The following is a 27,697-nucleotide window of genomic DNA, read 5'->3' as shown; positions in this document are numbered from 1 at the left end:
ACGGGTGTGGAAGTGAAACCTACTGCGTGATAGGGAAAGGGGGAGATAAGCCGTGTGGGGAAACGCCCGATCTGTTCAACTTATCACCTCTAAAATGTTAATGAAACACTATAAAGAGTTGATTTAATGTGTCATTATATAATTTGTCATTATATATATATAAAAAGGAGTACGGGAAAAACATGCTGGATGACTTGACTAAACATGCAAGACGAACTGGCACTGAGAGACAGGAAACACAGGGATAAATACACTGTGGAAAATAAGCGACACCTGGAGGGGGTGTAGACAATCACAGGAACAGCTGAAACTGATCAGGGCGTGACAGTACCACCCCCACCTGGCTGACCATGGTGTCGGCGGTGGAAATCGGCGATGAAGGCCCGGGTCCAAGATGTCTTTAGCCAGGACCCAGCACCTCTCCTCCGGGCCATAACCCTTCCAGTCAACCAGGTACTGGAAACCCCTGCCCCATGGTCGAACCTTCAGGAGGCGCGTCACCGTATACGCTGGATGCCCACCGATAACCCGGGGGGGAGGGATGGGCCTGGAGACAGAAAACAAAGGACTGTGAGACAGATAGCGGATGGAAAGCCATACCCTCTGCCCAATGAGGTAGCGGGGACCTGAGGTCCGGCGATGGTTCGCTTGTCGACGATACCTGTAGTTGGTCTTGAGAATAGCAGCCCTAGATCTTTTACAGGTACGTCGACAGCGGCAGACAAACATCTGGGCCAAGGGTACGCTGACCTCCTGCTCTTGTTCCGGGAAGAGTGGAGGCTCATACCCCATGGAGCACTCGAAAGGGGAGAGTCCCGTGGCAGAACTGGGAAGGGTGTTCCAGGCATACTCCACCCAGACCAGTTGACGGCTCCAGGTAGTTGGGTTGGTTGAGACCAGGCACCTTAACGTGGTCTCCAGGTCTTGGTTGGCTCGCTCCGACTGACCGTTAGTTTTGGGATGGAATCCGGATGACCGACTGGCCGGCGACCCAATACGTTTTCAGAATGGCTTCCAGAACTGAGGGCCCAGTTAAGTTAAGGCGCTTGGTTGTACAGAGATTTTCCAGGTTTTTATGGTCGGACCAGACCAGGATTGGCTGTTCTGCTCCTTCCAGCCAGTGCCTCCACTCTTCCAACGCCATCTTCACCACCAGGAGTTCTCGGTTGCCAACAACGTAGTTACTTTCACAAGGATTGAGACGATGGGACAGGAAGGCACAGGGATGAAGCGTCTGGTCCTGTGCTGATCGCTGGGACAGGATGGCCCCCACTCCAACATCCGAAGCATCCACGACAGGTGCTGTTGTAAACCGATGCTTCAGGTCCACAAAGGCTTTGTCAACAGCTGGAGATCATTTGAACGGTACCTTGGGAGAGGTGAGTGCCGAGAGGGGGGCTGACAGGGTGCTGTAGTCCCGAATGAAACGGCGGTAGAAGTTTGAAAAACCATGAAACTGCTCCCTGGATGTTGGTTGAGGTCAATCCACCACTGCTTTCAACTTTTCTGGATCCATCTGAACATTGCCCTCAGCAATGACATATCCCAGAAAGGTGATTGTAGAGCAGTGGAATTCACACTTCTCGAACAGTTGGTTCTCCAAAAGGAGTTGAAGGACCTGTCTGACATGAAGAACATGTTCTTGTGCAGATCGGGGGAAAAACAGGATGTCGTCAAGGTACATGAACACATGTAAGAACACATGCATGTCCCGAAGCACATTATTGACCAAAACCTGGAAAACAGCGGGGGCGTTGGTGAGTCCAAATGGCATGACCTGGTACTCATAATTTCCACTGGCTGTGTTGAAGGCTGTCTTCCACTCATCCCCCTCGGGTATCCGAACCAGGTGGTAGGCATTTTGAAGGTCCAACTTATGGTGTCCCCCAGGAGAGGTTCAAACGCCGAGGAGAGGTAGGGGGTAACGATTCTTGACAGTAACGTCATTAAGTCCCCGGTAGTCAATGCATGGATGCAGGGTCTTGTCCTTCTTCTCCACAAAGAAAAACTCTGTGCCGGCAAGAGATGCAGATGGACGGACGGCCCCAGTGACCAGAGACTCCTCTATGTACTCCTCCATAGCTGTGGTCTCTGGTCCAGACAGAGAATACAATTGACCCCGAGGTGTTGTAGTGCCTGGGAGAAGATTAATGGCACAATCATAAGGATGGTGCGGGCGAAGGGAAGTAACACGTGCCTTACTGAACACTTCCATGAGGTCATGGTATTCTGTGGGGATAGCAGAGACATCCACGGTCTTGCTAACATCCAGAGAAAGATGACTTGAGGAAGGCTGGGCTGCTTGAAGGCAGTGGGAATGGCAAAATGGGCTCCAACCCAGGATGGAGCTTGTGGTCCAATCTATCATTGGATTGTGCTTCTGAATCCCAAAAATCCCAAAACAACCGGAACATGGGGAGATGCAATGAGGAGGAACTCTATTGTCTCACTGTGGTTGCCAGAAACCCGTAATTGAACGGGCACAGTACAATGGGTGACTTCTCCTATAAAGCGGCCATCCAGTGCCCTAGCATCCATGGGCACAGAGAGAGGCTGAATGGGAATACCAAGCTTCGAAGCTATCGTGGCATCCACAAAACTTTCATCAGCCCCAGAGTCAATGAGCACTCGGAGAGACATAGATTGGTCTCCCCACAGCACAAAAGCAAAAAGGGGTGTGTGGGTGATGGGAATTAGGGAACTCCCATTCTGACTCACCATAGTACTGGTACCCACTAGAGACAAGGGTTCCCTAATAGGGCAGGTAGCTATAAAATGTCCTGTCCCTCCACAGTACAGACAACAGTTGTTATTCATCCTCCGAGAGCGCTCCCAAACTGATAGCCTAGTTCTTCCCAACTGCATGGGCTCAGGAGTATCCAACTCACCCGTTGTAGATTCTCGAGAGGGATTGGGTGACTTCAAATCCTCTCGGAAGAGCTGCCTTCGGAAACTTCCGGATTCCCTTGGAGGTGAACACGCCATAGCGGGTGCACGAGTGTGCCCGAGACCAGACCTCCTCTCACTCTTCCGTTCCCTTAGGCGTCCATCAATTTTAATGGTAAGGGCGACAAGGGAGTCGAGATCCATCGGAAATTCCTGAGCAGCTAGCTCATCCTCAGATAATCTGTGCAAAAAAGTATTGAAAAGACACTCCAGATTCCAGGAACTCTCGGCGGCCAACGTGCAAAAATCAACCGCATAGTCTGCCACACTACGGGAGTTTTGATGTAAGTTAAGCACTTCACTGGCAACCGGAGACTCAAATACCTTTCTCACTTCTGCCATGAATTCCTCCAGATGCCCACAAATGGCAGATTGTTGCTCCCAAACTATCATAGCCCAGGAGAGTGCCCTTCCCGACATTAGTGTAATAATATACGCTTTCTTCGATCTGTCTGAAGGAAACGAAGATGGCTGTAGCTCAAAAATAAGCGAGCACTGAGAAAGAAAACCCAGGCAGGTACCAGGATTCCCCGACTATTGCTCCAGAGGAGGTAAGCGGGGTTCTCGGGGAGCCTGGATAGGCTGTACAAACTCACCACAGATAGGGGGAAAATTACTGGGTGATTGGGGTTTTTCAGAGGTGGTAGGTAGCATCTGAGCTAACTCCCATAATAGCCTTTGGTTGTGCCGTTCTTTCAAGGACCTGAGCCCTTCCAAAAGTTCCTGTACCAACCCCTCATGTCTCCTAATGGTGGCTCCCTGCAGGGAGACAGCATGGCAGAGCTGGTCCAAGTCTGCTGGGTCTGTCATGGCAGATGGTTGGATAGGCGTCCCGCTTGAAGGACACAATTGGAGGGCGCGCAATTCAAATAAATAATCGTAATATTAAACATTCATGAACATACAAGTATCTTATATCATTTAAAAGCTTAAATTATTGTTAATTTAACTGCGTTGTCCGATTTACAATAGGCTTTACGGTGAAAGCATACCATGCGATTGTCTGAGGATGGTGCCCCACAACAACATATTTTTCAACCAGCACAGGCTTCATAAAATCACAAATAGTGATTAAATAAATCATGTACTTTTGAAGATATTCCTCTCTTTGCAATCCCAAGGGTCCCAGCTACAACAAGAATGGTCGTTTTGTTAGATGATATCCTTCTTTATATCCCAAAAAGTCAGTATAGTTGGCGCCATCGATTTCAGTAATCCACATGCAGACAAAGGAGTCCAAAAAGCTACCGCTAAAACTTTGTCCAAACAAGTCAAACGACATTTCTATTTAATCCTCAGGTACTATAAATGTAAATAAACTATAATATTTCATACAGAATGTAGTATGTTCAATAGGAAAGCAAAATTAGTAAGCGCGCGCCCTCTCCTTCAGGCGCCAAAATACTTTTTTTGTTCCGGTGGTTCCGGTGGTGTCCTAACCAAAACTCAAAATTCTTGCTTGTTTTTCAAAAAGCAAGCCTGAAACCTTGAATAAAGACTGTTGACATCTAGTGGAAGCCATAGGAATTGCAATCTGGGAGAGGGATTTACATACGAACAGTAAGTTTCCATTTTAAGAAAAAATATTTTGGTTGTTTTTTCTTCTGATTTTCACCTGCCATATCAATTCTGTTATAGTCTCAGACATTATTTTAACAGTTTCAACAGTTTAACAGTAACAGAAATTTCAAAGTGTTTTATATCCAAATGATACCATTATTATATGCATTTTGTTACTCTGTTACTCTGGCTTCTGGGCCTGAGTAACAGGCCGTTTACTTTGGGCACGTCAGTCAGACGGAAATTCAGGAAACTAGACCCTATCCCAGAGAGGTTATTAAGAATGATGGAGGCCACTGCGTTTTTGGGAACCTTCTTTGGGATCAATGCTGCAGAATATTTTTTGGTTCCCTTCCCCAGATCTGTGCCTCGACACAATCCTGTCTCGGAGTTCTAATCAAAACAAATCAAATCACATTTTATTTGTCACATAGCTGACAAAGTAAGAATCTGTCGTTCTGCCCCTCGAATACAACAGGTGTAGACCTTACAGTGAAACGCTTACAAGCCTTAAACTGGCAATGCAGTTTTAAGAGAAAAGAAGAAGAAATATAACAAAAACTTAAGGAGCAACAATAAAATAACAGCAGTGTGGCTATATACATGGGGTTCCGGTACAGAGTCAATGTGCGGGGGCACCGGTTAATTGAAGTAATTGACGTAATGTGTAGCAGCAGCGTAAAAATGGAGGGTGGGGTGGGGACAATGCAAATAGTCCGGATAGCCATTTGATTAACTATTCAAGAGTCTTATGGCTTGGGGGTAGAAGCTGTTATGAAGCCTTTTGACCTAGACTTGGCATTCCGGTACCGCTTGCCGTGCGGTAGCAGAGAGAACAGTCTACGACTAGGGTGGCTGGAGTACATGGCAATTTTTTGGGTGTCCCTCTGACACCGCCTGGTATAGAGGTCCTGGATGGCAGAAAGTTTGGGCCGTACGCACTACCCTCTGTATTGCCTTGTGGTCGGAGGCTGAGCAGCTGCCATACCAGGTGGTGATGTAACCAGGATACGCTCAATGGTGCAGCTGTAGAACTTCACGACTGTCTTGGTGTGTTTGGACCATGATAGTTTGTTGGTGATGTGGACACCAAGGAACTTGAAGCTCTCAACCTGCTCCAGTACAGCCCTGTCAAGGAGAATGGGGGCGTACTCTGTCTTCCTTTTTCTGTAGTCCACAATCATCTCCTTTGTCTTGGCCACTTTGAGGGAGAGGTTGTTATCCTGGCACCACACTGCCAGGTTGTCAGTGATCAGGCCTACAAATGTTGTGTTGTCGGCAAACTTAATGATGGTGTTGGAGTTGTACTTGGCCATGCAGTCATGGGTAAACAGGGAGTACAGGAGGGGACTGAGCACTCACTCCTGAGAGGCCCCTGTGTTGAGGACCAAAATGGCAGATGTTGTTACCCGTCAGGAAGTCCAGGATCCAGTTGTAGAGGGAGGTATTTAGTCCCAGAGTCCTTAGTTTAGTGATGAGCTTTGAGGGCACTATGGTTTTGAACGCTGAGCTGTAGTCAATGAATAGCATTCTCACATAGGTGTTCCTTTTGTCTAGGTGGGAAAGGGTAGTGTGGAGTGCAATAGAGATGGCATCATCTGTGGATCTGTTGGGGCGGTATGCAAATCGGAGTGGGTCTCGGGTTTCTGCGATAATAGTGTTGATGTGAGCCATGTCCAGCTTTTCAAAGCACTTCATGGCTACAGACGTGAGTGCTATGGGTCGGTAGTCATTTAGGCAGGTTACCTTGGTGTTCTTTGGCACAGGGACTATGGTGGTCTGCTTGAAACATGTTGCTATTACAAACTCGGTCAGGGACAGGTTTAAAATGTTAGTGAAGACACTTGCCAATTGGTCAGCGCATGCTCAGAGTACACGTCCTGGTAATCCATCTGGCCCTGCGGACTTGTGAATGTTGACCTGTTTAAAGGTCTTACTCACATCGGCTACGAAGGACGTGATCACACAGTCATCTGGAACAGCTGATGCTCTCATGCATGCTTCAGTGTTGCTTGCCTCAAAGCTTGCATAGACATTATTTAGCTCGTCTGGTAGGTTTGTGTAACTGGGCAGCTCGCGGCTGTGCTTCCCTTTGTTGTCCGTAGTAGTTTGCAAGCCCTGCCACATCCAACGAGCATCAGAGCCGATGTAGTATGATTCGATCTTAGTCCTGTATTCACAGTTTGCTTGTTTGATGGTTCGTCGGAGGTCATAGTGGGATTTCTTCTTAGCACCCGGGTTAGAGTTCCGCTTCTATCCTTTAGTTCAGTGTGGCTGTTGCCTGTAATCCATGACTTCTGATTGTGGTATGTACATACGGTAACTGTGGGGACGACGCAATCGATGCACTTATTGATGAAGCCAGTGACTGATGTGGTGTACTCCTCAATGCCATCGGAAGAATCCCGGAACATATTCCAGTCTGTACTAGCAAAACAGTCATATAGCTTAGCGGACAATTCCTTCGCCCTCATGGCTTGTTTTTTTCTCTGACATGCACTGTCAACTGTAGGACCTTAAATAGACAGGTGTGTGCCTTTAAAAATCATGTCCAATCAATTGAATTTAGCACAGGTGGACTCCAATCAAGTTGTAGAAATATCTCAAGGATGAACAATGCGAACAGGATGCACCTGAGTCTCATAGCAAAGGTTCTGAATACTTAGGTATTCAGGTATTTTTGTATTACATTTTTTATAAATGTGTAGACATTTCTAAAAACCTGTTTTATGCTTTGTCATTATGGGGTATTGTGTGTAGATTGATGAGGAAATACTATAAAAATCAAACTTTCATTAAATCACACATACAAGATAGCAAATTAAAGCTACACTTGTTGTGAATCCAGCCAACATGTCAGATTTCAAAAAGGCTTTTCGGCGAAAGCAAACGATGCTATTATCTGAGGATAGCACCTCCGTAAACAAAGAGAGAAACCATATTGCAACCCTGCAGGCGCGACGCGACACAAAACGCAGAAATAAAAATGTAAATCATGCCTTACCTTTGACAAGCTTCTTCTGTTGGCACTCCAATATGTACCATAAACATCACAAATGGTCCTTTTGTTCGACTAATTCCGCCGATATATATTATGGCGCGTTTGATCCAGAAAAACACCGGTTCCAAAAGATACCTGTAAACTTTGCCAAAACATTTCAAGCTACTTTTGTAATTCAACTTTAGGTATTTTTTTACGTAAATAATTGATAAAATTGAAGACGGGATAATCTGTGTTCAATACAGGAGGAAAACAAACTGTAGCTAGCTTTCTGGTGATGCGCTTCTATCTAACAGTACACTTCAAGTGACCCTCGTTCAAGATGGCCGTACTTCTTCATTACACAAAGGAATAACCTCAACCAATTTCTAAAGACTGTTGACATCCAGTGAAAGCGATCGTAACTGCAAGAAGGTCCCTTAGAAATATGGATTCCCAATGAAACCTCATTGAAAAGAGAGTGACCTCAACAAAAACAAAAATCTGAATGGTTTGTCCTCGGGGTTTCGCCTGCTAAATAAGTTCTGTTATACTCACAGATATGATTTAAACAGTTTTAGAAATTTCAGTGTGTTTTCTATCCAAATCCAAATTATATGCATATCTTATCTTCTGGGGATGAGTAGCAGGTAGTTGAATTTGGGCATGCATTTCATCTGGACGTGAAAATACTGCCCCGTCACCAAGAAGTTAACCCAGATGGTACACTTTTGGGGGGCAAGTGCTAGCAACAATATTGAGTGGACATTTTGAAGAGTGTGCATTCCCAGATAGGAAATCAGAGTTTAGGTCATCTCGGGACATCCAGCGCTTGTGTCCACAAGAGATTATACCCTCGGATGAAGCTGAGAAGAAACAAAACACTGGTGAAGTTAGTGAAAACTTGACCATTTGTAACAAGCATTGTAACATGCATTCGTTGTTACACCTCCGCAATTACAGAATGCAATTGATGACCTGTTGATATTACAGTGTAACTGTGAGTTATTACAATTAACTTCAATGCTTGTCACAGAGTAATTATCCATGCAATTACACTGTAAGGATCCCTTAAAAGGAAGTGTTGCTTTATATTTCTGTGGTCACATCTCATATCCATATTTCAATGGTGTCTATTTGTGCTGAAAAACTCTCAAAGCATGGTAGCATTTGAAGCTCTAAGATGGGATATGTTGCAATGACTTTCACACTGATTGAGTCTGTGTCACCCAACCAGAAAAAGTCATCAGCAATGAGGGAGAGTATAAGGAAGAAGTATGAGGACATCCAGAGGGTTCTGGATGAGGACCTGTGGATGACTCTAACCCACCTGGAGATGGAGGAGAGAGCTGCAGTCACAGCCCTGGAGGACCTGATGGAGAAGAACTGCACCATCATTCAGGAGATAGAGCAGGATCTGGCCAGGCTCACAGCTGAGCTGGCCCAGAAGGACTTTCTACTGCCTTATTCACTGGTGATTTGGCTCTTCGGTTCTATTTAACATGAACTCATTCAATGGATATTGATGATGGATGTAACTATGATATGTACATATTGTGAACTGCCTATTCATTGTCACTATCTTTATTTCCTACCCATCTTCTCCAGGACACTGAGATAGTTGGCAGGTATGTCATTTGATCCAGATACATTTTTTTGTTTCTTATACCACATGCAAATCAGATACAAATCTTTTTTAGGGAAACCTGTTATTGACAAATATGTTTTCAATCATCATTATTGATCATGAACTGTCACTGTTCATGTGATGGCTCCTGCAGTAAATATTGATGTCTGTCTTCTCTCACCCAGAGTGATAGATCTGCTGAGCAGGACAGATCCCAGCAAAGTGAACTTGGATGAGCCTAAAGCTGACCAGATCCTCAGCCTCACCAACAACATGCTGCTACTCATACGCTCCCAGACCCCCATCACCAAGAGACTCATCAAGAGCTGTGAGTTCCCTTAGTATTCCATGAAGTCTTTTCATTTTTAATGATTTCATTCATAAGATGTGATGTCAATTACACTTGAAGCGAAACAGGCAGGTTCTTTTTTTTACACCCAGAGGTCTGTCAGAGTTATTTCGTTATAGATGTGTTACATCTATAATGTATGTGTGGGTAAGCCATTTTAACATGCAGCATGTTTTTGAACCTAAAAATGCAATCTCAATTGTACCTCACACTGCCCTCTCCCACCGGGACAAGAGGGGAAATAACTATGTTAGAATGCTGTCATACAGCTCAGTGTCCACACCATAGTTCCCTCCAAGCTCATCACCAAGCTGGGGACCCTGGAACTGAACACCTCCCTCTGCAACTGGATCCTGGATTTCCTGAAGGGTCACCCTCAGGTGGTAAGGGTAGGCAACAACACCTCCGCCACGCTGACCCTGAACAGGGTGTCCCTCAGGGTTGTGTGCTTAGTCCCCTCTAAGTACTCCCTGTTCACCCACAACTGATTGGCCACGTATGACTCCATCATCAATTTGTCTGATGACACAACAGTGTCTCACCGAAGGCTAAGAGACAGCCTACAGAGAGGATGTAAGAGACTTGGCAGTGTGGTGCCAGCACAACCTCTCCCTCAAAGTCAGTAAGACCAAGAAGCTGATCGTGGACTATAGGGGAAAGAGGGGAGAGCACATCCCCATACACATTGACAGGGCTGGTCAAGAGCTTCAAGTTCCTTGGTGTCCAAATCACTAAGGACTTAACATGAAGGACTTAACATGGTCCACACACACTTGCACAGTCAAGAAGAGGGCATAATAGGCTGAAAATATTTGGCATGGGCCCCCAGATCCCCAACAAATTCTACAGCTGCACCATCAAGAGTGTCTTGACTGGCTGCATCACAGCTTGGTATGTCAAGTGCACTGCCAAGTGCTAAATAGGGTGGTGCGGACAGCCCAGTACATCACTGGGGATGAGTCCACTTTGACATAATGGGGTAATGTGTATAGGCCAGTGACACAAAATCTCAATTTAATCTATTTTCAATTCAGGCTATAACACAACAAAATGTGGAAAAAGTCAAGGGGTCTTAATACTTTCCGGAGGCACTGTATATATCTACCTCAAACACCTTGTAACCCTGCACATTGATCTAGTACTGGTACTCCCCGTATATACCTGTAGATCCATTCTTGTGTATTTTATTCCTCGTGTTACTATTTTTCTTTGTATTCATATTTTTAAACTCTGCATCAATAGGAAGGGCTAAGCAAGCATTTCACTGTAAAGTCTACACACGTTGTATTCGGTGCATGTGACAAATAAAATCTGATTTGATTTTAAAACCTAAAACTCTGTGATTTCAAATTTGTATCATTTATATTGTAATTTCTCATGGTAAAAATACACATCTGTCCCCAGATTCCACAGAGGTTTCCCTGGACCCAGAGACAGCGCACCCTAAACTGATAATTTCCCCGCGCGGTGACAGTGCCACCTACACAGACACCTGGCAGGAACTACCAGAGCTCCCGGGCCGCTTTGACACCACCCTCAACGTGATCAGCCTGCAGGGCTTCAGCTCTGGGCGTCACTACTGGGAGATAGACGTGGCTGGTAAGACGTACTGGGAGCTGGGCCTCACCTACCCCACCATCTCCCGCAAGGGCCGAGCTGAGGACTGTTGGCTGGGCCGTGGCTCTGACTCCTGGGCTGTGGAGTTCTTTGATGGGGAGTACACAGCCTGGCACAGTGGGGTGCCCCACCAGCTGCCTGTCACAAAACACTTCAGCCATATTGGGGTGCTATGTAGTTTCCCAGGGGGCCTGGTGTCTTTCCTGGGGGCGGACAGCATGACCCCTCTGTTCTCGTTCTGTGCAGGGGCTTTCAGGGACTGTCTCCACCTGGCGTTGTGCTCAGGTCACGATCACAATGGTACAAACACCAAACCCATTGTGATCTGTAACGCACCTCCACCTCCTAGTGCTTTCCAGAATGCCCAGGAATGCTGACTCTGCTCCTTATGATGCTCCTACTGACTCTTAAAGGCTTTATCATTGGATCATCAGCATTTAGTCAGCGATGTTATTTGACAATTTCTCATGTTGCTGCTCTTTTATCTATACAAGTACTTAAATATGCATTCTGTAATCTATTAATGACTGGATTTAAGGTGCTGTTTCGAGGTAGAAGGGGAGGATCAAGATCCTTTTAAATTTATTGTGGTTCCAGTTTTAGAGAAGTCTATATCTTTCAAACCAAAGTATTAGTGGTTTTAGCTATCAAATATATATATATATATATATATATATATATATTTTGCTGCTCTGTAAACCAGACAGGGCCACAGAAGGAAGATTTGCCGTACAATAAACTTCATGCCCCTGGAGAGTAGCCTACACAGCTAACATGTGATGTGAATCCAAAGTCTACACTCTCTCTTTGTAAATAGGATCTCTGAGCTCTAATGGTAATATCCAATAGTAAATGACTAGTCCTATGTGTTAACTATATTTTCACAAACAATCTAGGTCAGTGTTGCCTGAATTGATGAATCACTTACTGTTAGAGTTGCAGATAATGTGTATGTTTGTCTATTATATGTGTTTTAAGGTAAGCTCTCTTTAAATTAAGAAAAAAAAACTCTGACACCCCCTTAGTCAATAGAACGGTAGTGTGCGGTGAGAGACCTAGATGCCAAAGCACTCTGTGCATACAAAGGTTACTCTTCCCACACAAATGGTTGGGAAATGATGTGGGTGATCTGACAGAATTACTCTTCTAGCCGCACACAATCACTGCCATCATGAACTCCAAGCCTCTTTTCTTCTGCCTCTTCCTTGTATTGCTCATTCTACCTGTTCAAGTAGGTATTCTACTCATTTGATTTTCTTTTGCAGTAAATATCAGGAATAAAAGGGTGATAGTTTAGAGTTGCAAGTTTAGAGTAGATGCCTGTCGAATGTGTTTGCTCTCCCGTACAACATTTTTCCAGTTGTTTAATTGTTTATTTTGCTGTGTTTAATAAAATCTAAAAGATGTGTTGTTTACAAGTTTTGCAGTTTGGCAAATATTGCATGAGTGCTGGCATTAGGCCTACTGTTGCACTGGTAAAATACAAATGTAGTAAATGCTACTACTGTCCATATTGTTACTTGGTTGAAAGAAGAATGATGACATCTTTTATTCAGTTACGTAAACAAGAGAAGCATGGAAAACATCCGAAACAGGAAAAACACAGCAAAAAGCCTGAAAGAAAGTACAGAAGACACGAGGATATTCTGAATGGTAAGCATATGATTTATTCATATATTATTATCATTCATATTTATTCATACTATTTATTCATAATGCACAATAGTATAGGCTTTCACAATATGCTTTCACACGCATGCACACACACAGACATAAAGAGAGAGGGGAAGAGGGAGAGGGAGAGCTAGACCATGTAACACGACAATGTTTGATAGTGTATCTCCGCTCTAGATCCATTCTTTGAGATCGTAGACGAACCAGGTGAGGACGATAGTGATGATCCTGACTGGCTTTATGAACTCCAAGAACCAGATGGTGAGATGTGAAGAAGAAATTGTCTTATGACATGCACTACATTGTAAAACCTTCCCTGCTGTTTTTACCATAACTTAAAGGCAGCAAGTTGCCTGAAGGTTACTGTAAAAAAAAAAAAAAAAAAAGTTAAGTACAGTATGTTACCGTACTGTATTTTACAGTGTCCAATACTGATATTGTGATATTTTATATTGTTGTTTTAATGCTAACTTGCAGGCAACTGGCTGCCTGTAAGTTACCATAAAACAGATGTACAGTGCATTACTAATCTTTTCACCGTAATTGTAATGAATAAATGAACAAAATTTAAATCATTGAGAGGAGATGGGGTTTGCATTTTACAGTATTTTACCGTAATTGTATGCAATTGGTAATGTGTTTACATATTGCAGCATATCAATGAATGCCAGTTTGGAAGTCTTGTTTGGTCTTTTCTATCAATTGCACTTCTAGAGGACTAAACAACGGCTTCCAAACTAGTAGTGAATACATGGCAAAACAGACCAAAGGACATGTCAAATACTCAACCATTAAAGGTTTGAGACTTGCTGCCACTCCCATCTTTCCCCTATACACATTTAATTGTTGGGGTACTACTACCACACATCAGTGAAATTGGTACAGCAATTAAGGTGGCACAAATGTAGCCTCTGACAAGTCACGCTACAGAATATGTTCATGAGCCAGAAAAACTATACCACGCAACCACTAGTGGTCAAAGGATTTTTGATACCCCAAAGATTATGTGGGGTGGAATTACAGTACCATTCAAAATACAGCAATTCTTTCCCGGCCCACAATATTTCCCCACAATGCACAATAATTTTCAGTATGCTGCAGTATAATGCTTAAAAGTATTTAACTGTTGATAAATCTACAAATTTACCGTACTGTAAAAATTAAATGTTTTCATTACACTGTAATATTTGGTGTAATTAAATTTGTAAATCATTTAAATGTTGTATACACCCTGTTTGATTGGTTCACTTCAGACCTTGATGTCTCTCAATCCTATCACTCAGAATTGTTTGAAAAAGTTGCAAGTTGCCAATCCCATAATGCTATGCAGTTACAGTAATGTACTGTTGAACCAACATTTCCTTGGGATTTACAGTATAATTTACTGTTTACGCGTAGAATCCCCCAGAGTGCATTGCCATTTACAGCAATTAACTGTAAATAATTAGTATGTTACTTTAGTATTAGTTTTATTGTATAATACTGTCAAAACAACATACTGTAGATATAGTATGTCAGATGACATACAATTGTGAGGACACAAGAAGACGCTAAGGTCTATACTGACTGAGTCTAAAGTCGATGCCGAGTCTAAATCAATCACTGTTCGAAACTGCTCATGTAAAAGCCTTCCTCCTCCCCTTGTCTTGTTCATATTGCAGGCCAATGCAACCCAAACCCTTGCCTCAATGACGGTGTGTGTGAGGAGAAGGGAAAGAGAAGGTTCAAATGTGACTGCCCCAAGCCATTCAAGGGCAAGAAGTGCCAGAAAGGTAGGAAAGGGAAAAGAGGCTCCATAAATTGAAAAAGCTTTATACTTTAGTCCTTGGCTTGTATAGTAGATTTTAAATCGTTTTTAGACCAAAATTATTTACGACAAAGATTATGCCACATTTGCCTTGCGGATACAGTCAGATGTAGTGAGAAATAAACCGATGTGAATCTGAATTGTTCTTACAGGGCCCAAAAGGTGTAAGAGGGGCACATGTGGTCGTGGCGAGTGTGTGTTGACCTCTAAACCACCTTTCTACGCGTGCAAGTGCAAGCAGCCCTTCCTGCCCCCAGACTGCAAATCACGTGAGAGCCCTCCTGACCTCTTGCCTCTGAAGTGTCCTCACAAATTATTCAAATTATTATCCTCTTTCATTTTTTTTTGGTAATGTGAGAAAATAGCAATGCATACTATGGAATTTGTTGGTCATTTTTAGCTAAGCATGATGCTTCTGTAATCACATTCCTTTTCCAGTTAGGGTGTGTCAGCCTAACCCCTGTAAGAATGGAGGCTTGTGTGTCAAGGACGGCATGGACTTTGACTGCCTCTGCCCAGAAGGCTTCAGTGGACGTTTCTGTAATGTTGGTAAATAAATACAGTACATTCCAGCTCTTCAGTCAGCCAAAAGAGTTGGGTTCATGTCCATTTCAGGAACTAAACCAACATTTGTTGAAAAAAAAATGGGAATTGGAATTTCAGTTTACTGAATTGAGAGAATTTAAATAGAATGGTCAAACCGTTCCTGATATACTGACTGGATGTAAATGTCATAATCTTGACTAGGCCCAGATGACTGTTACAAGCTCAAGGATGACGGGGAGTCATATCGCGGCAACGTGAGTGAGACAGATTATGGAGAGGAATGTCTCTACTGGAACTCCCATTTCATCCTGGAGAAAGGCTCTGATCCCTTCAATGACTTTGAGGATGACGATGGACTAGGCCCTCATAACTTCTGCAGGTCTGGGCACATATTCACATAGAGTCTCAGAGTATGAGTGATGATGTAGGATCAGTTTATCCTTTTAGATAAGATCGGTATAGTATGCGACTCCGGGATGCTGGCCTTCTAAGCAGAGTTGCAAAGAAAAAGCCATATCTCAGACTGGCCAATAAAAATAAAAGATTAAGACGAGTTTCAGAAGAAAGGTCTTTGATTCTGGCCATTTTGAGCCTGTAATGGAACCCACAAATGCTGATGCTCCAGATACTCAACTAGTCTAAAGAAGGACAGTTTTATTGCTCCTTTAAATCAGCAAAACAGTTTTCAGCTGTGCTAACATAATTGCAAAATAGTTTTCTAATGATCAATTAGCCTTTTAAAATGATAAACTTGGATTAGCTAACACAACGTGCCATTGGAATACAGGAGTGATGGTTGCTGATAATGGCCCTCTGTGCGCATATGTAGATATTCCATAAGAAATCTGCAGTTTCCAGCTACAATAGTCATTTACAACATTAACAATGTCTACACTGTATTTCGGATCAATTTGATGTTATTTTAATGGACAAAAAAACAAGAACATTTTTAAGTGACCCCAAACTTTTGAACGGTAGTGTATACTTATCTCTCTCACACTCAAACATATTGCTTTATACAGCTAACTCTCTTGTTTACTGTTGTGTATTGATTGGTCCAGAAACCCAGATGGTGACACTCAGCCATGGTGCTTCATAAGAAGAGGGCGGGTGCTGCTGTGGGATCACTGTGGCGTCAGGGAGTGTGCTAAGCCCACAGGTCAGCATTAAATATCATATCTCTGACAGCTGCCTATATGGACAGGAAGTGAACATCAAGCCAAATAGTTTATCCCACGGGGATAAGTCAATCAAATCAATCAAATGTATTCACAAAGCACTTTTTACATCAGCCGATGTCACAAAGTGTTATGCAGAAACCCAACCTAAAACCCCAAACAGCAAGCAATGCCGATGTAGAAGCACGAGTAAAATTGTACTGAATTCTTTCAACCATGGTCACAACAGATGCTGGTCCCAAGCCTACTACTGGTCCCAAGCCCACTACTACAACTACTACAACTATCAAGCCTACTACTCGTCCCAAACCCACTACTACAACTACTACTACAACACCCAAGCCTGAACCACTACCGGCCAAACCATCAGCGGGTCCAGAGAAACCTACAGCGCCAAAGCCCAGTGGAGCCCCACGACAGCCCACAGCTAGCCCCACCTCTGATAAGCAGTTCACCACCTGTGGAAATCCCCAGCCGAAGAAGGCCATCACCAGGATCTACGGAGGCTTGAAGGCCGTCCCTGGAGCCCAGCCCTGGCAGCTGTCCCTGCAGGTCCGACCCAAGGGCTCCAGCCAGGCATACAGGCACATCTGTGGAGCGGTGCTCATCGATAGCTGCTGGGCTCTGACTGCCGGCCACTGCATGTGAGTATAACTATAATACAGTGCTAGCAGAAAGTATTCATACGCCTTGACTTATTCCACATTTTGTTGTGTTTCAGCCTAAATTGAAAATGGATTCATTATTTTTTTCTTCACCCAACTACACACAATGCCCCATAATGACAAAGTGAAAACATGTTTTTTGAAATGTTGGCAAATGTACTGAAAATGAAATACAGAAAACCCCAATTTACATAAGTATTCACACCCCTGAGTCAATAAATGTTAGAATCACCTTTGGCAGCGATTACAGCTGTGGGTCTTAATAGGTAAGTCTCTAAGAGTTTTGCACATCTGGAGTGTACAATATTTGCACATTATTATTTATAATACGCATGAACCCATACAATATAGACCACTGACATAGTGTACCCAGAGATACACTGTACTGTATATACACTATGTCAGTGGTCTATATTGTATGGGTTCATGCGTTGGTCCTTATGGATGCATGTGTATATACAGTACCTTCAGAAATTATTCACACCCCCCACATTTTGTTGTGTTACAGCCTGCATCCCGAGTGGCACAGTGGTCTAAGGCACTGCATCTCAGTCCAAGACGCATCACTGCAGTCCCTTACAGACTTATTCTAAAATGGGATTAAATAGCTTTTTCCCTTATCAATCTACACACAATAGTCCATATTGACAAAGCAAAAACTGCTAACACATTTACATAAGTATTCACACCATTTACTCAGTACTTTGTTGAAGCACCTTTGGCATCGATTACAGCCTCGAGTCTTCTTGGGTATGACTCTATCAGCTTGGTGGTTCCAAACTTCTTACATTTTAGAATGATTGAGGCCACTGTGTTCTTGGGAACATTCAATGCTGCAGAAATGTTTTGGTACCCTTCCCCTGATCTGTGCCTCGACACAATCCTGTCTCTGAAATCTACGGACAATTCCTTAAATCTCATGGCTTGGTTTTTGCTCTGACATGCACTGTCAACAGTGTGACCTTATATAGGCAGGTGTGCGCCTTTCCAAATCATGTCCAGTCAATTGAATTTATGACAGGTGGACTCCAATAAAGTTGTAGATACATCTGAAGGATGATCAATGGAAACAGGATGCACCTGAGCTAAATTTTGAGTCTCATAGCAAATTTTCAGAATACTTATGTAAATAAGGTATTTCTGTTTTAAATGTTTAATACATTTGCAAAGAATTTCAAGAAAACTATTCACGGGGTATTGTGTGTAGGTTGTTGAGGAAATTAATTAATTTAATCCATTTTAAAATAAGGCTGTAAGGTAACAAAATGTGAAAAAAGTGAAGGGGTCTGAATACTTTCCGAATGCACTGTATATCCATCCCACTGATCACTGCAAGTAATTTTTGCAACCCTACATTGTGTTTGTGTTGGACCAGTGATCCAAAGGACCAGATGCAGGTGGTGGCTGGGAGTCTGACTCTAGGAAAGGATGTGCCCATTGGGCAGACGATCATAGTGGAGAAAGCTACAAGGCATGAGAATTACAAGGAGACATCCACAGCTGTTTACAATGACATAGGTGATATTTGCACTTGCTCTTTCTCAAAGCTATGTTTCCTGTAGTTTGCATGTCAGGATTTCCTTAAGGATGGTTTATTGTTATTAGGGGTTGGGATCAATTCCATTTCAATTCAGTCAATTGAGGAAGAAAACTGAAAAACTCCAACAATTGGAATAAGAATTTCAGTAAACTTTTTGAATATAATTGACTGCATATAAATGAAATTGATCCTATTTATACTTTGTATTTTATATGGGTCTATACATTTCTACCTCCATATTATATTTGAATGTATAATATCACGTGCAATATGATTCAATCATTGCTTACATTGTAACTATGAAGAAATCCCAATTAAAATAGTTCTGAAATTGAAATGAAATTCCATCCCTGATTGTTATATTTTAGTGACTGCAAAGTCAATGTACCATAATATAAATTTCCTTTCTGACCCAAAGCGGTGCTGAAGCTGAAATCCACAGATGGTCGCTGTGCCAGAGAGAGCCAGTTTGTGAAGGCAGCCTGCTTGCCTGATAGCCCATTCCCTGATGGGACTGAGTGCACCATCTCTGGATGGGGCGCTACTGAGGACTGTAAGAGCAGGCTCTACTGCATTTCCTTATGTTCATGTACAATGTGCATGTACCTATGTTGTCATCATGCCCACAGCATATTTATTTAATTATATTACTCGTATCATGTGCATGTACACTAGTCATGTGTTATATAAAAATGTAACTGAATTCAATCAAATGGAATCTGATCATATTACATGGGTATTTTATGTGTGCTTGCAAACATCTGTTATATACTTGTTGTTCTCTTTCTCTACTTTCTAGAAGTCCTCAGTGTGTGAACTATTATTTTCCCTTCACTATCACTCTTCTTCTCCCCCGTAGCTGACTACGGCTCCAACCACCTACTGGATGCCCAGGTGCTGCTGATCAGCCAGGAGAGCTGCTCAAGCAGCAAAGTCTATGGAAGCGCCATAGACAACACCATGTTTTGTGCCGGTTACCTGCAGGGAGGAGTGGACTCCTGCCAGGTCAGTGAGTTGATTGGGGTGGATTGAGACTCAATGCTGTATTTGGGAGATGCTTTGAGACCAACTCTGACGGAGTACGGTACGATATCACATAAAGCATCATTTTGGGGGATTGAATTAGGATTGGATTGAGATTACTTCATGTATTTGGTATTGAACGGTTTGAAAATGTTTAATGAACACTCCGTGTGACTGACAGGGTGACTCTGGAGGGCCACTGACGTGTAACAAGGAGAGCTCCCATTTCATCTACGGTATAGTGAGCTGGGGAGACCAGTGTGGGTTGAAGAACAAGCCTGGGGTCTACGCACGGGTCTCCCACTACCTTGACTGGATCAAGTCAAAGACACAAGCAGCATAGCTGGGCTATGCCAGTCCATACAGTTGCAGGCACTAAAAAGTTAGATTACGGCACGATATTGGCAGAACAATTCGTCAATGCATATGCAACATGGTGCTTTAGTGCCTTCTAGCGGTAGTTTATCACAAAAACCCTGCAGTAGCAAGTGCTAAAATAAGTGTCTCTTAATTGGACCGCTACTGAGTAATCATTGATTTATGTTTGAATATAGCTGACATGCTGTCATTCCAGGATATAAAATTACTGATTTGACTGTAAGAGAACAAAACCATTAAAACGTCCCTCTATGGACCTTCCTGCAAAGATGGGGAATCTGAATACTGTTTCTATTATTTTTTACAATGGTATCCTTGGATAAACTTGTAGTGATAATGAGAGAAAACTACGTAGTAAGTATAGGTCTATAAAAGGAAAGCACAGAACCTTTCATGGTGAATAATATGTGGTGTAATGGTCAATAGCATACTTGTTCGTTGCAAGTACAAGTGGAGTACACCAAAGTCTTAAAATAATATAAAACAGATGACCAAAGGACAGAAGGACATACAGTACACTGAGAGTCAGAACTTAGGACTGTGAGGGTGTTAAGCCTGGTCAAGCAGACTGACTGCTGCACTCACTTTTCGTTTCATTTGACACATGAAGTGAAGCAAAATACGAGCTCTCGCAAGATGCAGGCTGGTTTCACAAGGCTAGTGGGTGTTGTGCAGCCTCAGTGCTGCTAACATACCTATCTGAAGCATCTCTTAGACAGAACAGGGTGAGTCCCTTGACACCTCCTGCTTCGGATAGGACGTTTTGGAGTCCAATGTCAGTGTTCTACAGATAGACAATCATAGTCAATGCACCATGGATATGCAATGCATTGAAAACATATGGACTATTCATTGATGGTGATGAATGAACAGCATAAGTTATACATGTACTATGTACGACCATAAAACGTTCACAGTACATGACCACATGCCATTCATTCCTAATGCAGATTCTCTTACCAATGCAAAAAAAAAGCATCAAGAGAAACAATTGCTATGTGAAGGTCGGTTTCAATGATAAGGAGTAAAGTTTTGTACTAACGTGACTACATCCATGGAAAGGGCTGAGTCAAAGCCTGAGACAACTCATCCACCATTCTCTCCACTGTTCTCATCCTCTCTGGGGCACAGAGCTTCCTCTCCACTTCCTGCGTGGGCAGCAGGTCCAGGTCCCTATGATGGGGACACAATGACAAAATCCATGTCTGGGTGCGTCTATTCAATCACTTGAGGTTTTTCTGTAAAAAGTATCGGATAAAAGGTTAGATTAGATATATACAGTGCATTTGGAAATTATTCAGACCCCTTTGACTTTTTCCACATTTTGTTACGTTACAGCCATATTCTAAAATGGATTAAATCGTTTTTTCCCTCAATCTAGACACAATACTTCCATAAGGACTACACAAAATCATGTTTTAAGTTTGCCAATGTATATATATATATATATATAAAACTGATATCACATTGAAATAAATATTCAGACCCTTTAGTCAATGCTTTGTTGAAGCTCCTTTGGCAGTGATTACAGCCTCGAATCTTCTTGGGTATGAAGCTACAAACTAGGCACACCTATTTTGGGAAGTTTCTCCCATTCTTCTCTGCAGATCCTCTCAAACTCTGTCAGGTTGGATGGGGAGTGTCTCTGCACAGCTATTTTCAGGTCTCTCCAGACGTATCCCGAAGCCACTCCTGCATTGTCTTGGCTGTGTGCTTAGGGTTGTTGTCCTGTTGGAAGGTGAACCTTCACCTCCAGTCTGAGGTCCTGAGCACTCTGGAGCAGGTTTCCATCAAGGATCTCTCTGTACCTTTCTACGTTCATCTTTCCCTCGATCCTGACTAGTCTCCCAGTCCTTGCCACTGAAAAACATCCCAACAACATGATGCTGCCACCACCATGCTTCACCAGGTTTCCTCCAGACGTGACGCTTGGTATTCAGGCCAAATAGTTCAATCTTGGTTTCATCAGACCAGAGAATCTTGTTTCTTTTTGGTCTGAGAATCCTTTAGGTGCCTTTTGGCAAACTCCAATAGGGCTGTCATGTGCGTTTTACTGAGGAGTGGCTTCCATCTGGCCACTCTACCATAAAGGCCTGATTGATGGAGAGCTGAGGAGATGGTTGTTCTTCTGGAAGGTTATCCCATCACCAGAGAGGAACCATGGGGCTCTGTCAGAGTTACCATCAGGTTGTTGGTCACCTGACCGAGGCACTTCTCCACCGATTGCTCAGTTTGGCCGTGCAGCCAGCTCAAGGTGGAGTCTTGGTGGTTCCAAACTTTTTCCATTTAAGAACACAGAATGGAGGCCACTGCTCTCTGTTCTTGGGAACCTTCAATGCTGCAAAGATGTTTTAGTACCATTCCCCAGATCTGTGCCTCGACACAATCCTGTTTCGGGGCTCTATGGATGATTCCTTTGACCTCATAGCTTGGTTTTTGCTCTGACATGTTCTGTCAACTGTGGGACCTTATAAAGACAGGTGTGTGCCTTTCGAAATCATGTCCGATCAATTGAATTTACCACAGGTGGATTCCAATCAAGATATAGAAACATCTCAAGGATGATCAATGTAATCCGGATGCAACTGAGCTCAATTTTGTGTCTTATAGCAAAGGGCCTGAATACGTATGTAAATAAGTTATTTCTGTTTACTATTTTTAATAAATGTACAAAAATTATAAAAACCTGTTTTCACTTTGTCATTATGGAGTCTTGCGTTTAGATTGATGAGGATTTTCATTTATTTAATCAATTTTAGAATTAGGCTGTAACGTCCCCATATTTGGGGACTCAATTAGATTTTTAAAAATTTAATTCAGTCTGGTATGAGAAGGTAGCCCCTATCGTCAAAAGCAGGGTGTCTGCGGAAAGCTGAGTATCTTGGCTATTGATCGGTGCCTTCAAATCTTTGGTATGACTTACTACCAAAATGGGCATAAACGTTTATAAGGGCAGGCCGAGACGATTACCTAATTTCAAGATGGCTGCTACCAACATTCCGTTTAGCATTGTGAAGCATAAACAAAATAAACATGGAATACGGTGATAGACACCGAAAGCCGTCTGCCTGTGACCTACCGTTATGGATCACCAGCCCCAAGAGTCAAAATGTTTATTTTACACGTTTTCAGCAAACATCAAACAAGGTAAGCTTAGATTTGGTCTGTGTTTAAGCTATAGCTACATTCAAATTAATCCTTTGGTAATAGGAACAAATCTAGCATATTGCCAATGTTATCTGATAATGTATGACTTAAAACTTCTTAGTGATCCCTTCGCGCAGGGATTGATTTGACAACACCCAGTGAAATAGCAGATCGCCAAATTCAAAAACAGAAATACTCATAAAAATAATTCACAAATCATACAAGTGTTATACATGGGTTTAAAGATGAACTTCTTGTTAATCCAGCCACAGTGTCAGATTTCAAAAAGGCTTTACGGCGAAAGCAAACCATGCAATTATCTGAGGACAGCACCCCATCAAACATACACATGAAAATCATAATTCAACCTGCCAGGCAAAACACAAAAGTCAGAAATAACATAGAATGCATGCCTTACCTTAAAATATCTTCTTCTGTTGGCACTCCAATATGTCCATTAAACATCACAAATGGTCCTTTTGTTCGATAAATTCTGTCATTATATATCCAAAATGTCAATTTATTTGGTGCGTATCAATCAGAAAATACACCGGTTCCAACTCGCGCAACATGACTATACATTATCTACTCAGTTGCCTGTAAACTTGATCCATACATCTCAAACAACCTCCCTAATCAAACTTTAGGTATTTTTAAATGTAAATAATTGCTAAAAGTTCAGACGGAATAAACTGTGTTCAATACCGGAGAAAAAACTAAGTGGAGCGAGCTTTCAGGTCATGCGCCTCAACCACAACAGTACACTTCACTCAACCCTTGTTCTGAACCGGGCTACTTCTTCATTTCTCAAAGGAAAAACATCAACCAATTTCTAAAGACTGTTGACATCTAGTGGAAGTGATAGGAACTGCAAGCAACTGCCTTAGAATTCTAGATTCCCATTGAAACCTTATTGAAAAGAGAAAATTCCTGGATGTTTTGTCCTCGGGGTTTCGCCTGCCAAATAAGTTCTGTTATACTCACAAACATCATTCAAACAGTTTTAGAATCTTCAGAGTGTTTTCTACCCAAAATACGAATAATATGCATATCCTAGCTTCTGGGCCTGAGTAGCAGGCAGTTTACTTTGGGGACGCTTTTCATCCGGACGTGAAAATAGTGCCCCCTAGCCTTAAGAAGTTTTAATGGGAACATCGAATGTCCACCATCCACTGTCCATGTCTTTGCTCATCAAAAATATGATGTTGCCTGTTTACGCGCTGTAGTCACCCATATCCCCTGTATGTCCCCCGACACCACAACAATGTTTGAGAGATGTTGGTGTTGTAGAAATTACATTTTTATAGTGAACAATAACTTTAGGCACAACCAGTGTGCAAAAACAGTGCAATTACCCCATTCGGACACTTTGGAGAGGTTGAAAGGACACTTGAATGTACGTACCCTGGATACCCCATAACACCACCACAATGTTAGAGTGAGGTTGATATGGTAGAAATTGTGTTTTTATACTGAACATATAGCATTTAGGGATTGCACATATGTAATAGCACTGGAACTATCTCATTTACAATACAGTATGTCACTTTGGAGAGTTTTAGGGACACTTGGAAATGTCCCGTGACCACACCTGACACTACTTACTAAAACATTGCCCGTTACTTGTTAGGTCTATCAATCCCATTTTTTTGGTGATATTGTTCACGTGTTGTGGAAGCCATCTGATGTGTTTCCAGCTCTAGTCATCAATAATTAACGTATAGCTTGTCAATGAAAGACTGCTTTCAAAATAAAAATAAATTTATAAAAGTTATTTTGTGTGTGCTTGATCTTGTGTATTCTGAACTATGTACCTCTTATCTATTTTCTGATCATTTCCTCACAATCTCCCAGATGTCTTCTTTTCAAATATAACAGGTTTTTGCATATCAGAATCATGTAATTACACATGAATAGCAGTTACTTTTGGGTATGTCTATTTAGGCAGAAATCTACTTTTTGCAATTACATTTAAGAGGTTACAAATTCACTTGCAACCTCAGAATGAATGCAAGGATATGACAAATTAAATACGGAGACTACCTCAATCATGTAAACTGCAACAGCCATCTCAGTAATGGGTGCAATATATCCAATTACTAACAGTGTCACGTTCTGACCTTTGTTCCTTTTTTTATGTCTCTATTTTTGGTTTGGTCAGGGCGTGAGTTGGGGTGGGCATTCTATGTTTTTGTTCTATGTTTTGTATTTCTGTGATTGGCCTGGTATGGTTCCCAATCAGAGGCAGCTGTCTATCGTTGTCTCTGATTGAGAACCATACTTAGGTAGCCTGTTCCCACCTGTGTTTGTGGGTAGTTGTTTCAGTGTTTGCACCATACGGGACTGTTTCGGTTTTCGTTTATTCTCTTGTTCCTTTGTATTTAGTATTCAAATATGAACACGTACCACGCTGCGCTTTGGTCTACTCCTTCTTCCTCAGATGGACATCGTTACAAACAGATTTGACTCGTTTAAAAAAACTGTATGCTAATTGTCTTTGTGTACCATAAAATGAATCAACCAAGCAAGGTACATGCAAAAACACAGATAATACAACAAAACAAACAATTCTGAAAATCTCCCTGAAATAAAGCATGCTGAGAAATGTAGAACCCTTCTTGCCTTCCAAATAATCCTTCTTGACTTCCAAAGAATCATAAAAGAACCCTTCCTCCAAAATAGTTTCTTAGGATGGTAAGGTTCCAGGTAGAACCCTTTGCCTTTCAAATAACCACTTTGGAACACTTCTTTCTAATATTCTCCACCTGTAGGAATTTCAAGTTATTTATTTATTGGATGAGAGATTTGCTGATGCCTCTGAGGAGGTCGATCTCTTGGATACTTCTCTCCATGCTCTTGGACTCCAGCCACTGTGTGATATACAGCACCAGTCACAAGTTTGGACACACTCAAAGATTTTTCTTTATTTTTACTATTTTCTACATTGTAGAATAATAGTGAAGACGTGAAAATTATAAAATAACACGTATGGAATCATGTAGTAACCAACACAGTGTTAAACAAATCAAAATATATTTCATAATTGAGATTCTTCAAAGTAGACACCCTTTGCCTTGATGAGAGCTTTGCACACTCTTGGCATTTTCTCAACCAGCTTCACCTGGAATGCTTTTCCAACAGTCTTGAATGAGTTCCCACATATGCTGAGCACATATTGGCTGCTTTTCCTTTACTCTGCGGTCCAACTCATCCCAAACCATCTCAATTGGGTTGAGGTCGGGTGATTGTGGAGGCCAGGTCATCTAATGCAGCACTCCCTCACTCTCCTTCTTGGTCAAATAGCCCTTACACAGCCTGTAGGTGTGTTGGGACATTGTCCTGTTGAAAAACAAATGATAGTCCCACTAAGCGCAAACCAGATGGGATGGCGTATCGCTGCAGAATGCTGTGGTAGCCATACTGGTTAAGTGTGCCTTGAATTAATCACAGACAGTGTCACCAGCAAAGCACACCCCACACCATCACACCTCCTCCTCCATCTCAAATTTGGATCAAAAATGTAACAAAAGGACAGATTTCCACCGGTCAAATTGTCATATCTGCTCCTGCTACGCCCTCTGGTGTTCATCCGGTGTCTTCTTGACCTGCAGTTACTTCCCCTGTACACTCTCTCTCTCTCCCTCTTCCTCTCTGCGTGATTGTGTGGTTGGGGACAGGTGTGCTGGAGTCAGAGCAGATCCCTATCAGCTGCAACTCATTCCATAATCAAGACCTCTCCAAATACTCAGTCCTGCCACTTCCACTCTGCCAGATCGTAATCTCTGCTCAGTCAGTTCATGATTCTAGATATTTATGATTATTCAAGATCCTGTTACTCTGCTGCGCCTGTTTCCCTGCCTGACACCAGTTATCCTCTCATTGCAGTACCTCTCTGTTTCCTGTTCCACATCTCACCACCCAACTACCTTGCTCTTTACTCACCACTACCTCGTTTACCCAGTTCTACTCAGCTAACTCCAACCTCAGTCTCCACATCTGGTTTTTCTGCAACTCATCCAAACTTCCCCGGCTCTGCACTCCATATCTCCCTGTGTAACAATAAATATTTTTCATTCATCCCTGTTTCCTCAACTGAGTCTGCTCTTGGGTTCCCGTGTCGCTCTGCTTAACACTAATTTCCATTGCTTGTTTCAGGCCCAAGCAAGTATTTTCTTCTTATTGGTGTCCTTTAGTAATGGTTTCGTTGCCGCAATTCAACCATAAATGTCATGTTGTTCATAATATTGGTCGGATCAAAGCGTATGTCGACTTCCACATATTTTAATGAAAGTGAAACTAAGCAACGACAAAAAAACAAATAAACAACGAAACGTGTCGACAATGCAGTGCGAACAGGCAACTATACATAGACAAGATCCCACAAAATGGGACATGGCTGCCTAAATATGAGATAATAATAATCAGAGACAACGATAAACAGCTGCCTCTGATTGGGAACCATACCAGGCCAACATGAATCACCTAGATAATCCACCCTAGTCATTGTCACGCCCCAACCACCATAGAGAATAAACAGCTCTCTATGGTCAGGGCGTGACATTAAAGGACTGATTCACAGTCTCCTCTGAACAGTTGACGTTGAGATGTGTCTGTTACTTGAACTTTGTGAAGCATTTATTGGGACTGCAATTTCTGAGGC

At 42.5% G+C, this 27,697-nt stretch overlaps 2 protein-coding genes across 18 annotated transcripts in view; both read left to right on the top strand.

The window, feature by feature from the left end:
* The window catches only part of ablim1a (actin binding LIM protein 1a), a 173,825-nt gene extending 153,652 nt beyond the window's left edge, over positions 1-20,173 (top strand). For 16 of the 17 annotated variants that reach the window (XM_031823265.1, XM_020481343.2, XM_020481348.2 and 13 more), the window contains 6 exons: positions 8,724-8,960; positions 9,095-9,114; positions 9,299-9,441; positions 10,867-12,310; positions 12,636-12,732; positions 12,931-12,985. Coding sequence is in view for 1 of the 17 variants with exons in the window: in XM_031823266.1 (XP_031679126.1) it covers positions 12,251-12,310; positions 12,636-12,732; positions 12,931-13,014; positions 14,415-14,525; positions 14,713-14,829; positions 14,999-15,109; positions 15,308-15,485; positions 16,168-16,265; positions 16,514-16,928; positions 18,325-18,467; positions 18,908-19,042; positions 19,349-19,494; positions 19,694-19,855 (1,857 nt within the window). In the remaining 16 variants the exon portion in view is untranslated. Of the gene's footprint in view, positions 1-8,723; positions 8,961-9,094; positions 9,115-9,298; positions 9,442-10,866; positions 12,311-12,635; positions 12,733-12,930; positions 13,015-14,414; positions 14,526-14,712; positions 14,830-14,998; positions 15,110-15,307; positions 15,486-16,167; positions 16,266-16,513; positions 16,929-18,324; positions 18,468-18,907; positions 19,043-19,348; positions 19,495-19,693 lie in introns of those variants that run through there. The other variant, XM_031823266.1, reaches the window with a different exon arrangement.
* LOC109888929 (probable E3 ubiquitin-protein ligase TRIML1) lies at positions 8,685-11,456 on the top strand. Its single transcript, XM_031821699.1, has 4 exons — positions 8,685-8,960; positions 9,095-9,114; positions 9,299-9,441; positions 10,867-11,456. Exons 1-4 carry the CDS (start codon positions 8,685-8,687, stop codon positions 11,454-11,456), a joined length of 1,029 nt encoding a protein of 342 aa, XP_031677559.1.
* Positions 20,174-27,697: the final 7,524 nt, after the last annotated feature.

This window comes from Oncorhynchus kisutch, linkage group LG4 (genome assembly GCF_002021735.2).
Source record: "Oncorhynchus kisutch isolate 150728-3 linkage group LG4, Okis_V2, whole genome shotgun sequence".
NCBI classification, from domain to species: Eukaryota; Metazoa; Chordata; class Actinopteri; order Salmoniformes; family Salmonidae; genus Oncorhynchus; species Oncorhynchus kisutch.
This window is presented reverse-complemented; position numbering and strand designations above follow the sequence as displayed.